General features: G+C 40.7%; 1 protein-coding gene across 1 annotated transcript in view; it reads left to right on the top strand.

The window, feature by feature from the left end:
* LOC115619242 (transcription initiation factor TFIID subunit 4-like) overlaps nucleotides 1–13,296 on the top strand; it is an 85,446-nt gene that overhangs the window by 19,330 nt on the left and 52,820 nt on the right. The window contains exons 4-7 of the mRNA XM_030511292.1: nucleotides 851–1,078; nucleotides 1,959–2,081; nucleotides 3,819–3,908; nucleotides 5,180–5,437. Coding sequence (XP_030367152.1) covers nucleotides 851–1,078; nucleotides 1,959–2,081; nucleotides 3,819–3,908; nucleotides 5,180–5,437 — 699 coding nt within the window. The remainder of the gene's footprint in view (nucleotides 1–850; nucleotides 1,079–1,958; nucleotides 2,082–3,818; nucleotides 3,909–5,179; nucleotides 5,438–13,296) is intronic.

Genomic DNA, 13,296 nt, shown 5'->3' with positions numbered 1-13,296 from the left:
GAAGGTGTCCCTGCCCATGACAGGGGGTTGGAACTAGATGAGCTTTAAGGTCCCTTCCAACACAAACCATTCTATGATTCTATGTTTGCTTTTATCGCGAACATAATCCCAGAAATTGATAATGTATAGTCAGACTGTTACACAGATGCTGAGTGATAGCCTAGATTTTATTTTCTACTGTTTCCTAGATGATAAAAAAAATAAATTGGGGGTAGTATAGATTCAGTTTTAAGCTTCTTTTAAAAGAAAAAACTTAAATCAGCTGGACTCAAATACTGTTTCAGTAGTGGACATGCTGCACTGTGTTTGCCCCTGTCGAGAGTGGTGGTATCTGCTGTGTGGCCACTGGTGCTGGCATCACCTGTGGCATCGCAGTGCAGGTGCATGGGTTAGCTTGTAACTGTGTACAGTGACAGCTCAGATCCAGATGACACAACACTGTGGTATAGATAATTGTAAACCTGATGACATGACCACAGATCATTGGGAATTGACTTGTTTGTATTAAGATACAAATTTACAGAAAGTTGTATTACAGAAGTCACATCATCATGGTGATCTTAAAGGGCTGGATAATAGCAACTCATTTTTAGTGGTACATTCATTTCTGTAATAAAAACTTTAAATGAGGACTTTCACTGTTCAGTAAAGGGTGACAAAATTAGGGTTAAAAGCAAGTAAAGTCAATGGTTTAATTTTGTCAGTAAGGCTGTATTTGAAAAGAAACAAGTTTTTCTTGTCACGCTTTCAAGAACTTTATGGTTGTGTAAAAGAATTAAAGGAAGATAATTACCTGGGTGTGTGGTTTGTTTGGTTTTGTTTTTATTTTTTTAATATGAAATATTAACAGGTATCAGTAGCTACATCAAGTGCTCAGAATTTATTCAAGACAACAGTAGCAACTGGAACATCAGCTTCTCAACAACTTGCAGTAATCACTGGTGGACAAACTCAAGCTTCAGCACAAACCCAGGGTCAGCCTCGGCTGTCACTTCCACCTCGTACAACAGCACAAGTACCAGCACAGCCCCAGGTCATACCAAGTTCTCCTGTACCTGGAACTACAGTTGTATCACAGGTAAGTTTTAACATATTAAAAGCTTAGTTTTCTTAGTACTTTATAAACTTCTCAGGTCTATTCAGAAACAGGAAGAACTTTTTCTTCATGCAAGCACACTTCCTGTGATTGAACAAATACTTTACAAACAAGAAACCCTTCCCCTCATTTCAGCTAAATGGGTTACATATTCTGAGATGAACACTCGTGGTCAGCTTTCCCCATCCTACCATGTATGTGTCAGTAGTGAAAGAACTATTCTCTTTCTGCTGACAGAACAATCAGGCCTTCAGTCTATGGACTTCATTATTATCATGTTGCTGGGCCTCAAAACTGTGGTTATGCTGAAGTGTAACGTTTCTATTTCTAGGAGTAATTAATTTTTTCAAGCCTTTATTTTTATGTGATGTAAAGTGTCTCTTTTCCTACTGATGAAGAAAAGATTAGATATTTGAAGACTATTTCTAATTTGATTTTATTGCTGTAGCTGCATTATACAGAAACATACTGAATCAATAATTTAACAAATTAAGATAGCTTGGGGAACATTGTACATTGTGTATTGGGCATCTCAAAGGAGAATGCATTTCCAACAGATTGTTGTGTTACTTCTCATATTTAAGGTTATTTTTATCAAAACAGACTGTAAAATATTAAATATTTTTCTTTGATTTAGTTTGTTTGTTGTTAATATTTGTGAGGTATGATGTTCAGTTACATAAAAATTGAAGAAAATGTCAGGTAACTAGCAGCAATAGTAAAATAGCTGCAGATGTATTTCAATGTCCTGCCTCGATTAGAACAATTTCATCATTTTTCCTATTTATAGTGATCAGAGCATGCATTGATCCTGATTGCAAAATAGTGTAGATCTGATATTTCTTTTCTTTGGCTTTTGCAGGAAATGCAAGAGAATGTGAAAAAATGCAAAAACTTTTTAGCTACCCTTATAAAACTTGCTTCTCATAATTCACCATCTCCAGAAACATCCCGTAATGTGAAAGCTCTGGTTCAAGATTTGTTGGTAAATAATTTAGTTATCTTTCATTTTGTCATTTATCTATTAAGCTTGTTATTTACATATGCTAAGGACTATTGCTTTGATCTTAATTTTTTTTTTTCCCATAATGTAAGTGAAGGGAGTTGGGCTACATCAAAATGCAAATATTCTGTATGTTACATATCTTCAAAGATCTTTTAAAGGTAGGCGGTCTCTTCAATTTCTGAAGGGAAATGCAACAAAGCAGTTTGTATGCATTCGTCAAGAACACTCTTGTTTTGATGGATAATATTGTGGTGGTTTGTTTAGAAAAAGATAGTAAAATACAGGATTTTTCCTTGAGGACTCACTAAGTTTCTTTTCCTCTAAACCATAGTCTTTTCTCAAACACTAAGAAGCTATTTAATGTTTTAACCACAGAATGAATGTAGATGCATGCCTCCACAATGTGGTTTAGAGTTTCTAGGGCTGAAGGAAAAGCGTTTTGCTAAGCTGCTGAGTTCAGGCAGTTCTGCAGACAGATGCCCCTGATGGAGCCTTAACTGTAAGTGGATTTCAAGAGGCAAAGTTGTGTTTCAGCTAGACAGAGTCCTTGGGCCCAGAAAAAGTCTGACTTACAGTAGTCTCCAGTGCAGCGTGTGTTTCAGTGAATTGTATAAATGAGTTGCACACAGATGTTACTGTAGAGCGGAACAAAATGGTCAAGCTTCTTAAAAAGATTAAATATAGTCTATTAAGAACTTGAATTTAAAAGCAGTTGATACATATTTCTTTGAATTGATTGACAGAGAAACCTGTGTATTTAGACAAGCCTAAGACTCTTTTCAAGTAGGTGCCATTCAACAGTAATATTCAGTGGTTCCTGTAAAAACTTGTTTTAACTTTTGAAAACTAAGATTAGCTAAGTAAAAGTAATGACTTAAAATATTTTAAACAAAGTAGAGAGACATATATATATATTAATTTTTTAATATATATATATAAAAGAAATATATTTATTGAAGGTTGGTTTTGTTCTTGTTCTATATCAGTCCAGGAAAGCTAATTAATGTCTTTATTGCAACCTGAGATTGTAACTAATGATACTTTAGAAGTATTGTAAAATACACCTGAGTTATAGAGTTCTGTATTAACTACTAAACAAACTACTGAATATATATTTAATATATTTACGTGTATATTTTGTGAGTATATATGTATATATACATACATTTATACGGGTGTAAATTATATATACTTATATGTATACTTTTATATATGCATATGCTTTACATATATAGCTTTATGTATATGCATACGCATATTCTGCTAAGTTAAATTGAACCTTCAAAATTGGTTTTGGAATTAAGATAATTTTCGTATTACAAGGGCTGGTGAATTTTATAATGGCTTGTAAGGTTACTTCAACAACCTGTTTTTTTTTTAATCAATTTTTTAATTTTTAAAAATCACTATGTAAATATTAGCATGAGAATGGAATCCTGAAAAAAGACTTAAGCGTGTGTGTGATCTTATTGTGTCTTGAATTGTGCATGCCTGAGGGAACTCCCTGAATTCTGAGGGGCTTGTTACATATACAGATTAGCTCTTGACAGAAGGATTTTATAGATACAGAGGAGTTGAGGGACTTCAGCTTTGAAAGTTCTTCTTGATATGGTAGCCTATTTAGCTAGAGATATATACATATACATTATCTAGAAAAAAACCAACAAAATAATAGCTCATCTGAGTTGTTGATACTTTTTCTTCTTCCCCCTGAAGGATGCAAAGATTGATCCAGAAGAATTTACAGGCCGCCTTCAATCAGAACTCAAATCATCTCCTCAGCCATATCTTGTACCTTTCCTTAAGGTAATGTGAATATTGCTTATATAAATTTTTTTCAATGCAAATATCAACATGTTAAGTTTTAGAATATACTTTTAAAAATTATGTTTGAAATAATTGATTAGCTGATCCTGCTTGTAATCTGGAACTAATCTAAGATAGAAGTTCTGATGTGATACCAAATGGATTTATTGTTAGGTCCTAAGTTAGTATATGCGGGGGTAAATTTAACTTTTAATTGGTTCTTGTACATAAGCTACAATAGCATCTGTGTGCAAGATTATATGCAAATGTACAGAGCGTGTTTAATTATGCCCCAACAAAACCACAACCGTAATTCTAAAAGCATTTTTCTTCTAGTCCAAAACTTCTCAGTTTAGGGCAGACTTCCTCTCTTCTCTCCCTGCAACTTTTCTTCAGAACTCTCTCTCCCTCTGCTTCTGTTTTTTCAAGTTATCATTAACCCTTATTTGTGCCTTTTCCTGCTCTTACACTGCAGTCACTTATAGAATCATGATAAGTTTTGACTTGTTTCCTTTCTTTGAAGTCCTTTCTTGGCAACAGACATTAAGTTTTTAAATAAATATTAGAAGTTTAGAAAGAACTGTAGCTTGGGCTTAAATGCACTTGCATTCTACAGCTGCCTGGGGGGAGCAATTCAAAAGAACTCTACTACCACTTAAAAAAGTAAAAAGTTTGTTTGTGAAGGTACAGTATAGCCTTTTAGAACTGTTTTTTTTTTTTTGTTGAACTGGTCTGAACGTGAAACATACAATAGTACATTTTTTCTAATCCAGTCAGAATACATTAGATCAGTAAAAATGAAGTAAACAGCTATTGCTGTAAGGCACCAGCAGTTGAATCATCTTGTTCTAGGTACTGGAGGCATGTCAGGAGAAGTAAATTGGTGCAGCTTACTACTTCCAGCATGCAATGGGAATAGGGCTGTTCCTATGGTTCCGCCTTTTCTATTTCCATTTGTTACCCTTCCAAAGACCTAGGCCGCAAGTTCTAGATAGTTTTGAGGAGGGGAATGTTCTATTTTATGGCTATGATGGAGTTAGGCCACACCAAAATCTACAGGGTTGCTAAATCCAAATTGAAAGCTTATTAAAAATATAAACCGATTCTTGCCTCTTACAAAATGTTCAATCTTATTTCTTTTTAATGAATAGGCTGATTGATAGTAAAATGGGAAAGCAAGCTGAATTCTTTTAATTATGTTTACAGCAAATTGTAAAGTGTTTTGTTAACTTGCTAAATTTGTTATTTCATAAACTTTCTTCTGTTTTTAGAAAAGTCTACCTGCATTGAGACAATCTTTAATGAATAGTCAACATTCAGTTTTGCAAGGACAGCCATCTCAGCAGTCACTTCAACAAACCAAGCTATCACAAGTTATACCTCAATCTGCCTCTGGAAGCATTTCCTCTCTTGTCACCACGCAGACAATAGGAATAAGGCAACCAAACAACATTTGCACAGTCTCTGTATCAAATACAGTGCAGCCTCCTCAGGTTAAGGTGGTACAGTCCAATCAGAGTTCTCAACTGGTAGGTACTGTAGTATAAAAGAGAATTTCTTAAACGGAATAGCAGTTTGTTATTTTTATTGCAGCTTGTTTGGGAAAATACTTGTTTGTTTGTATCCTCTTGTCATGGTTTAAGCCCAGCCAGTAACTCAGAACCACACAGCCACTCTCTCACTCCCCGCTTCTTCCTCCCCCTGCTCCCGGAGGGATGGGGAGGAGAATCAAAAGAAGGTAACTCCCACAGGTTGAGATAAGAACAGTCCAGTAACTAAGGTATAATACAAAACCACTACTGCTACCACCAGTAACAATAATGATAAGGGAAAAAACAAGGGGAGAGAATACAGTTGCTCGCCACCTGCCAACCAATACCCAGCCCGACCCAAGCAGTGATCTGGGCCTTCCGGGTAACTCCCCCCAGTTTATATACTGGGCATGACGTGCTGTGGCATGGAATACCCCTTTGGCCAGTTTGGGTCAGGTGTCCTGTCTCTGCTTCCTCCCGGCTTTCTGTGCCCCTCCTCACTGGCAGAGCATGAGACTGAAAAAGTCCTTGATTGGAGTAAACATTACTTAGCAACAACTAAAAACATCTGTGTGTTATCAGTACTGTTCTCAGACTAAAGTTGAAAACACAGCATTGCACCAGTTACTAGGAAGGAGAAAAATGACTGCTACTGCTGAACCCAGGACACACATTCTGTGATAGATAGTAGTACCTCATTTTATGGCAGTTAACATGTATGTTCAACCATTAGTTTAGGCAACATTATTGACATAGCTTAAATTTAAGAAACTACGCTCTTGGCCTTTTGTCTGGAATACAGTGATTGTTATGAGCACAGTGGAATGTGAATTAATTACAAATGTAGAGCAGAAAGCTTTTCAAGACTTACAGACAAGGGTATAATTTTTAGTATGTCATTAGATATGCTGCTTTGCTTAGGTTCATCTGTATAAAAATTAGTTCTTATTTTAAATTCTTCTACACATAGTTAGAAAATCTTGTAGAAGAATAGCTGTACTGTACCAGCATGTTTTGTTTAGAAAAAGTGCCATACTTTGTTATTTACTGAAATATCATTGTTGTGCATATTGGAGTATTATGTGCTTAGACTCCTTAATTTCAAAGGCACTATCAGTAAGGCAACTTTACAGCCAATTACTCATTGAGTATAGTGAATTTATCCTGCTGTCACATAGGATCTTGCATGTGTGTTTATAGTCGTAATTAAAATAGGTTTAGGATTTTTACAAGGCCTTGAGTTTACACAGGCATTATTATCCTTCAGGCAAAGATGTAAAAGTTTCTTTGTGGTCTCTGTGTATGTATGAGTGAAGTACTTGTCAATTTGATTTTGAAACCTAAGTCAAGTTCAAGAAGGTGTGTCAAGTTGGTAAAAATTTATATTGTCATGATTCAGAAATGCACATATGATAATGTAAAACCTTAGCGATCTGTCCTTGAGTTTATAGGTACTATAAAGGATGTAAATAATTTGTAGGGTGTATGGAGAGAGAATATTTCTTCTGCTTTAATTTAAAAGTAGCAGTGCACAATCTGAAAATGTCTGAGCCATCGGAACCATGTCTTTTGAAACTTACAAATACTTTCTAGCAGCTAAATTACTAACTTAAAAAAATTAATATAATTTTACCATCCTTTAGTGAGCATGGTTTTATTGTGTAAGAACGTCTTAGGTGCTAAATCTTCTGATTCTGGCTTTTGTAATACACACAGATATTTGGATATTTTGCACCTTAACTTGGCTGCTTTCTGTTCAGCCACTTGCAGTCTTTCTTTTTCTAAGGTGGGTTCTCCCCACCCCTTCTGGACTGTTGCATTAATTAGAATAGTGTTCCTCAGATTTTCTATGACTTGTTTTTAATTTATCTATGTTAGTCTGTGTTCAGTCTTATCTATGTAAGACTGAATTGACAATAACTTTGGTTCTTCAGGATAGGGAGCAGGAACTGGTTGCAATTACAGGCAGTAGGTGTAAAAATTACTCCATTTCCTGGGGAAGGCAAATTTCTGACAGCAGCCAACAGGTTTCTTAAAAGTATAAATGTTCATGGCCAGTAAGTGTTAGCCTTATCTCATGCAACAATCTTAAGACTAACCTACTGCCAGGTAACACAGCTTTTTCCAGTGTTCTGCAACCCACTTGAAACACTCCTGGCCTACTAGTGAGATTGCACCCCACCTTTTGACAAACACTGACGTAGAACAAAAATGTCTTAGTAAGTCTTCAGGAATTCTTACTCTTATGATTATAGTTTTTGTGGAATATTTTCTGAATGGGATAAAGCCAAATTTAAGGGGGAGAGAATTTTTGTCTGTCTCTTTAACATGTTGGTGCTTACTCAAAGCAAGCAATTGTGATGTTAACCTCAGTAGAGATTAGCAATATGAAGAGTTGCTCTGTAATTTCGACATAGCTGTGTGTCATGCTTTAAGCCCAACTGGTAACTCAGAACCATGCAGCTGCTCACTCACTCCCCCGCTTTCCCCCCACCCGCTCTGGGTGGGATGGGGAGGAGAATCAAAAGAATGTAAATCCCATGGGTTAAGACGAGAACAGTCCAATAACTAAAGTATAATATAAAACTACGACTAATACTAACAGGAGTAACAAGGGGAGAGAATATAAAACTAAAAGGGAAGGGAAAAAAACCCCAATAAACACAAGTGATGCACAATACAACTGCTCACCACCTGCCAACCGATACCCAGCCCGACCCAAGCAGCGATCTGCCCTTCCGGGTGACTCCCCCCAGTTTCTATACTGGGCATGATGTGCTGTGGTATGGAATACCCCTTTGGCTAGTTTGGGTCAGGTGTCCTGTCTCTGCTTCCTTCCGTCTTCCCGTGCCCCTCCTCCCTGGCAGAGCATGAGACTGAAAAGCCCTTGATGGGAGTAAACATTACTTAGCAACAACTAAGCATTGTTCTCAGACTAAAGCTGAAACACAGCACTGTACCAGCTACTAAGAAGGAGAAAAATAACTGTTACAGCTGAACCCAGGACAGTGTCCACCCCTTATTCCATACCATTGATGTCATGCTCAGATCCCACATTTTTCAATATACCATTGCTTTTTGTCTCTTGATACATATATATAAAAAATATATATATATGCAAACACAGAGAGACAAATATCATTCCTTAGTCCATGGGGCAGGAGAGACGGTGTGTAGTGTTGGATTCTTGCCTGCTGATGACACTGCTGAGCTCGTCTGGTTTCATCAAAGTTCATTCTTTGTTGGGGTGATGATGGGAGGGAAGTCAGGGTCAGTTGATGGTGACCTGAGGACAGTTCTGGGAGACTACTGCTGCTGCTGCTGCCGCCGACTTTTCCCATGGCTATTTTCTCCTGATGATCATGATGTCACATCTTTTCAAACCCAGAGTGGTAGAGATGGACACCTAGCTGATGGGCTATAGAAGTGCTTTATACCAGGCAACAGCATATAATTGAGTTCATTGGCTGTTTTCCCCCAAAATCAAATCCCCTTGAGGTACACATCGGACTTCCCCATCTTCCCTCATTACCCACCAAGTATATCCAGGTCCCTGAGCGAAAGCAACCCCACGAGTGGGTTTGCCTTTACCTGAAGCAGGAATAACCCAGACTGTCTTCCCCAACAAATTCTTTATGTGCACCACAGGAACATTATCCCCCTCTACAGGACGTAAAAGTTCTGACTGGGCTGGGCCAGCCCTGTTGGCAGATCCCCTGGTGTTGACCAACCAGGTGGCTTTTGGTAAATGTGTATCCCAGTGTTTGAAAGTCCCACCACCCATTGCTCTCAGGGTAGTTTTTAACAGCCCATTGTACAGTTCAATTTTCCCAGAGGCTGGTGCATGGTAGGGGATGTGATATACCCACTCAATGCCACGTTCTTTGTCCAAAGTGTCTATGAAGTTATTCCAGAAATGAGTCCCATTGTCTGACTCAATTCTCTCTGGGGTGCCGTGTCGCCACAAGACTTGTTTCTCAAGGCTCAGGATAGTGTTCCGGGCAGTGGCGTGGGGCACAGTGTATGTTTCCAGCCATCTGGTGGTTGCTTCCACCATGGTAAGCACATGGCGCTTGCCTTGGTGGGTCGGTGGGAGTGTGATATAGTAAATCTGCCAGGCCTCCCCATATTCGTACTTCAGCCATTGTCCTCCATACCAGAGAGGCTTTAACCACTTGGCTTGCTTCATTGCAGCATGTTTCACATTTGTGAATAACCTGGGCAATAGTGTCCATTGTTAAGTTCACCCCTCGATCACGAGCCCATCTATATGTTGCATCTCTGCCTTGATGGCCTGAGGTGTCATGGGCCATTGGGCCTTTGCCACCATCCATGAGTCAGTATAGAGTACTGGCCATTTTTCTTATTCAGCAATGCCCAAGGCCAGCTGGATGGCTTTCACCTCTGCAAACTGACTCCATTCACCTTCTCCTTCAGCAGTTTCTGCAACTTGGAAGGCAGCTGTATGGAGTCCCCTACATCTCCGATGCATTCCTATAATATGTCAGGCCCCATCAGTAAACAAGGCATATTGCTTTTCACTCTCTGACAGTTCATTATATGGTGGGGCCTCTTCAGCACGCGTCACCTCCTCTTCTGGTGACATCCCAAAATCGTTGCCCTCTGGCCAGTCCATGATGACTTCTAGAATTCCTGGACGACTGGGGTTTCCTATTTGAGCTCATTGTGTAATTAGTGCAGCCCACTTAGTCCACATAGCATCAGTTGCATGAAGTGTAGAGGAGACCCTGCCTTTGAACATCCAGCCCAGCACAGGCAACCGGGGTGCCAGGAGGAGCTGTGCTTCAGTGCCAGTCACTTCTGAAGCAGCTCGAACCCCTTCAGAGGCTGCCAGTTTCTCTTTTTCAGTGGGAGTATAGCTGGCCTCGGATTCTCTGTATCCCTGACTCCAAAAGCCAAGGGGTCGACCTTGAGTGTCCCCTGGAGCTTTCTGCCAGAGGCTCCAGGTAGGACCATTCTCCCCGGCTGTGGTGTAAAGTACATTTTTCACATATTGCCCGGTCTGGGCTGGTCCAAGGGCTACTGCATGAACTATTTCTCATTTAATTTGTTCAAAGGCTTGTTGTTGCTCAGGGCCCCATTTGAAATCATTCTTCTTCCATGTCATGTGATAGAGAGGGCTTACAATCGAACTGTAATTTGGGATGTGCATTCTCCAGAACCTCACAACACCTGAGAAAGCTTGTGCTGCTTTCTTGTTAGTTGTTCTTTGACCTTCAGCAACCCCACAACAGAAGGATCCTCTGAGAGACCAGGCAAGGTGGACAGCTTCTTAATTTCCTCCATCTCCAAGGCAGCTATACCAAAAGCCCATCTATACCCTTTTGGGTCTTTGAAGTACCTTCTCCTGCGATAGTCTATGCCAAGGATGCATGGAGCCCCTGGACCGGTCACAATGGGGTGCTTTTGCCACTTCTTCCCAATCAGGCTGATTTCAGCCTCCAGTACAGTCAACTCTTGGGATCCTCCTGTCACTTTAGAAATACAAATGCTTTCCACCCCTTGATACCTTGATGGCATCAGGGTGCACTGTGCGCCGGTATCTACTAGAGCCTTATACTTCTGTGGGACTGATGTGCCAGGCCATCTGATCCACACAGTCCAGTAAACCCGATTGTCCCTCTCCTCCACCTGGCTGGAGGCAGGGCTCCTTTAATAGCCATCATGAGGTTTTCTATTTACTTCTTGTACAAAGGGATTAGCATTCCTATTCATAGGAGTTGGAGTGAAATTAGCTTTTCCACTCCATTTGGGAAACTGCTCACCAGAGACTGGAGCAGCAACTTTCTTGCGAAGATCCTCATTGGCCGTTGTTTTTCTTTCAATTCAGGCATTCGTTCCTCCAGAACTGAGGTAGGTTTTCCATCCCGCTTTCTCATGTTTTCTCTGTGATCCCGCAGGTAAAACCATAGGGTGGCCCATGGCATGTACCTCCTCTATCTTCTCTCTCGAGTAATCAGGCACCTTTTGATAATAGCCAAGATGCGGGTCTGTACATGTGGGGAGTTGGATAGATTGTCTCTCAATTGTTTGAACTCCTAGTTCAGGAGTTTTTCCAGAGCTGAAATGATGGAAGGGGTGAGATTGTCTCCAAACTCTTGGAGTTGACTACTCACTTCATCCACTGTGCTGCTGCCTCACTCCAGGTCATTGATGCCAGTGAGTTGGCATATGATGATGGCATGCTTCATGTAAATTTCTGCCACATGGGTTGTGTACTTTCGATTTCATCTGGATCTGTGGGTGCATTCCCGGCATCCAGCCGATGATAGATCATCTCTAGAGCAGCTAATTCCCTCAGGTACTGGAGGCCTTTCTCTATTGTGGTCCACTTGCCTGGGCAACATATAACATTGTCCTTTTAGGGATACCTTTCCTTCACAGCTGCCAAGAGCCACCTCCAGAGGTTGAGGACTCGTTTCTCTTTCGCAATCCCTTTGTCAATTCCCCCTTCCCTAGAAAGTGATCCCAGCTGCTTGGCTTCCTTGCCCTCTAGTTTGTGACTGTCGGCCCCATTGTCCCAGCATCGGAGCATCCAGGTGACGATGTGCTCATTTGGAATACGGCTGAAATCTTTTTGCATATTCCACAGCTCAGTCAAGGTTAGGGATCGAGAAGTTACCTCTTGTTCTACCTCTTCCTCTGTTTCTTGTACTGTGTCCTCTCATTATTCCTGTTCAGATGTCACACCCTCTAGTTCTGGCATTGAGTCTTCATCTTCCTTCACTACACGAGTTGCTTTTCATGCTTTTTGTTTGCTTTTCCCCTTGCTTATAGGGGCAAGTGATATTGGCACGGATTGGTCCTTTGGTTCTGCTGCAGTGCCTGCTACTGGTGGTGGAGTGGCTGCAGTGTCTGTCACTAGGTTTGGAGTGGCTGCAGTGTCTGTTGTCGGAGATGGAGTAGCTGTTGTGCTTGTCGCTGGGGCTGGGGTAGCTGCTGTGCTTGTTGCTTGGGATGGAGCAGCCACGTTGTCTGTTGCTTTTCATCAGATCCAGAGACATCTTTTTCCCCTTGACGGTACTGGGTAGTGTTGAGCAGGGCTCTGTAGGCTGAGCCCCAGAACGCTGTGGTGAGTTGTTCCTCTCTGGTGTTGTCAGGATGACAGCACACCTTGTCTGAGGGTTTTACTGGTTTTTCTGAATTTTGCACTAATTCAGGGGTGAAGTTCCAAAGCGCTGGAGGGGCCCACTGGCCCAGGTGCTTGCCCATACGATCCCACGCACCCTGCCACTCATGACTGTCCAGCCTCAGGGAAGATCTCTTGGTGGTCCTCTTAGGTTGTTGTTTAACTTTAGACAAGACCTGAGCCCGCCCCTGCGTAGCTTGAGATCAGATGAGATTGGGTGTCTTTGAAGTACCCTCTCCTGAGATAGTCTATGCCAGGGATGTGTGTAGCCTCTGGACCAGTCACAATGGGGTGCTTTTGCTACTCTTTCGCAGTTAGGCTTTCTTCAGCCTCCGGTACAGTCAGCTGTTGGGATCCTCCTGTCACTCCAGAAATACAAATGGGTTCTACCTGTTGACAGCTTGATGGCATCAGGGTACACCGTGCAGTCGTGTCTACTACAGGTACATACTACTGTGGGACTGATGCGCCAGGCCATCTGATCCACACAGTCAAGTATACCTGATTGTCTCACAGTAAAATAGCAAATACTGGCTCCAGGTAAAGTGTGACATTAAAAAAACTCTGAAACCTAGCGCAACAACTCTGAGAGGAAATACATCAACATTGTGACGAGTGACCATCAATCAGAAACAATAAATGCTTATTACAAATACATTTTGATGCACTCTGGTCAGATCTGTCATTATCTCAACCCTTTGAGATC

The sequence above is a fragment of the Strigops habroptila genome, chromosome W (genome assembly GCF_004027225.2).
Source record: "Strigops habroptila isolate Jane chromosome W, bStrHab1.2.pri, whole genome shotgun sequence".
Taxonomy (NCBI): Eukaryota; Metazoa; Chordata; class Aves; order Psittaciformes; family Psittacidae; genus Strigops; species Strigops habroptila.
Note: the sequence above shows the minus strand (reverse complement) of the source record. Positions and strands in the feature narration are given on the sequence as shown.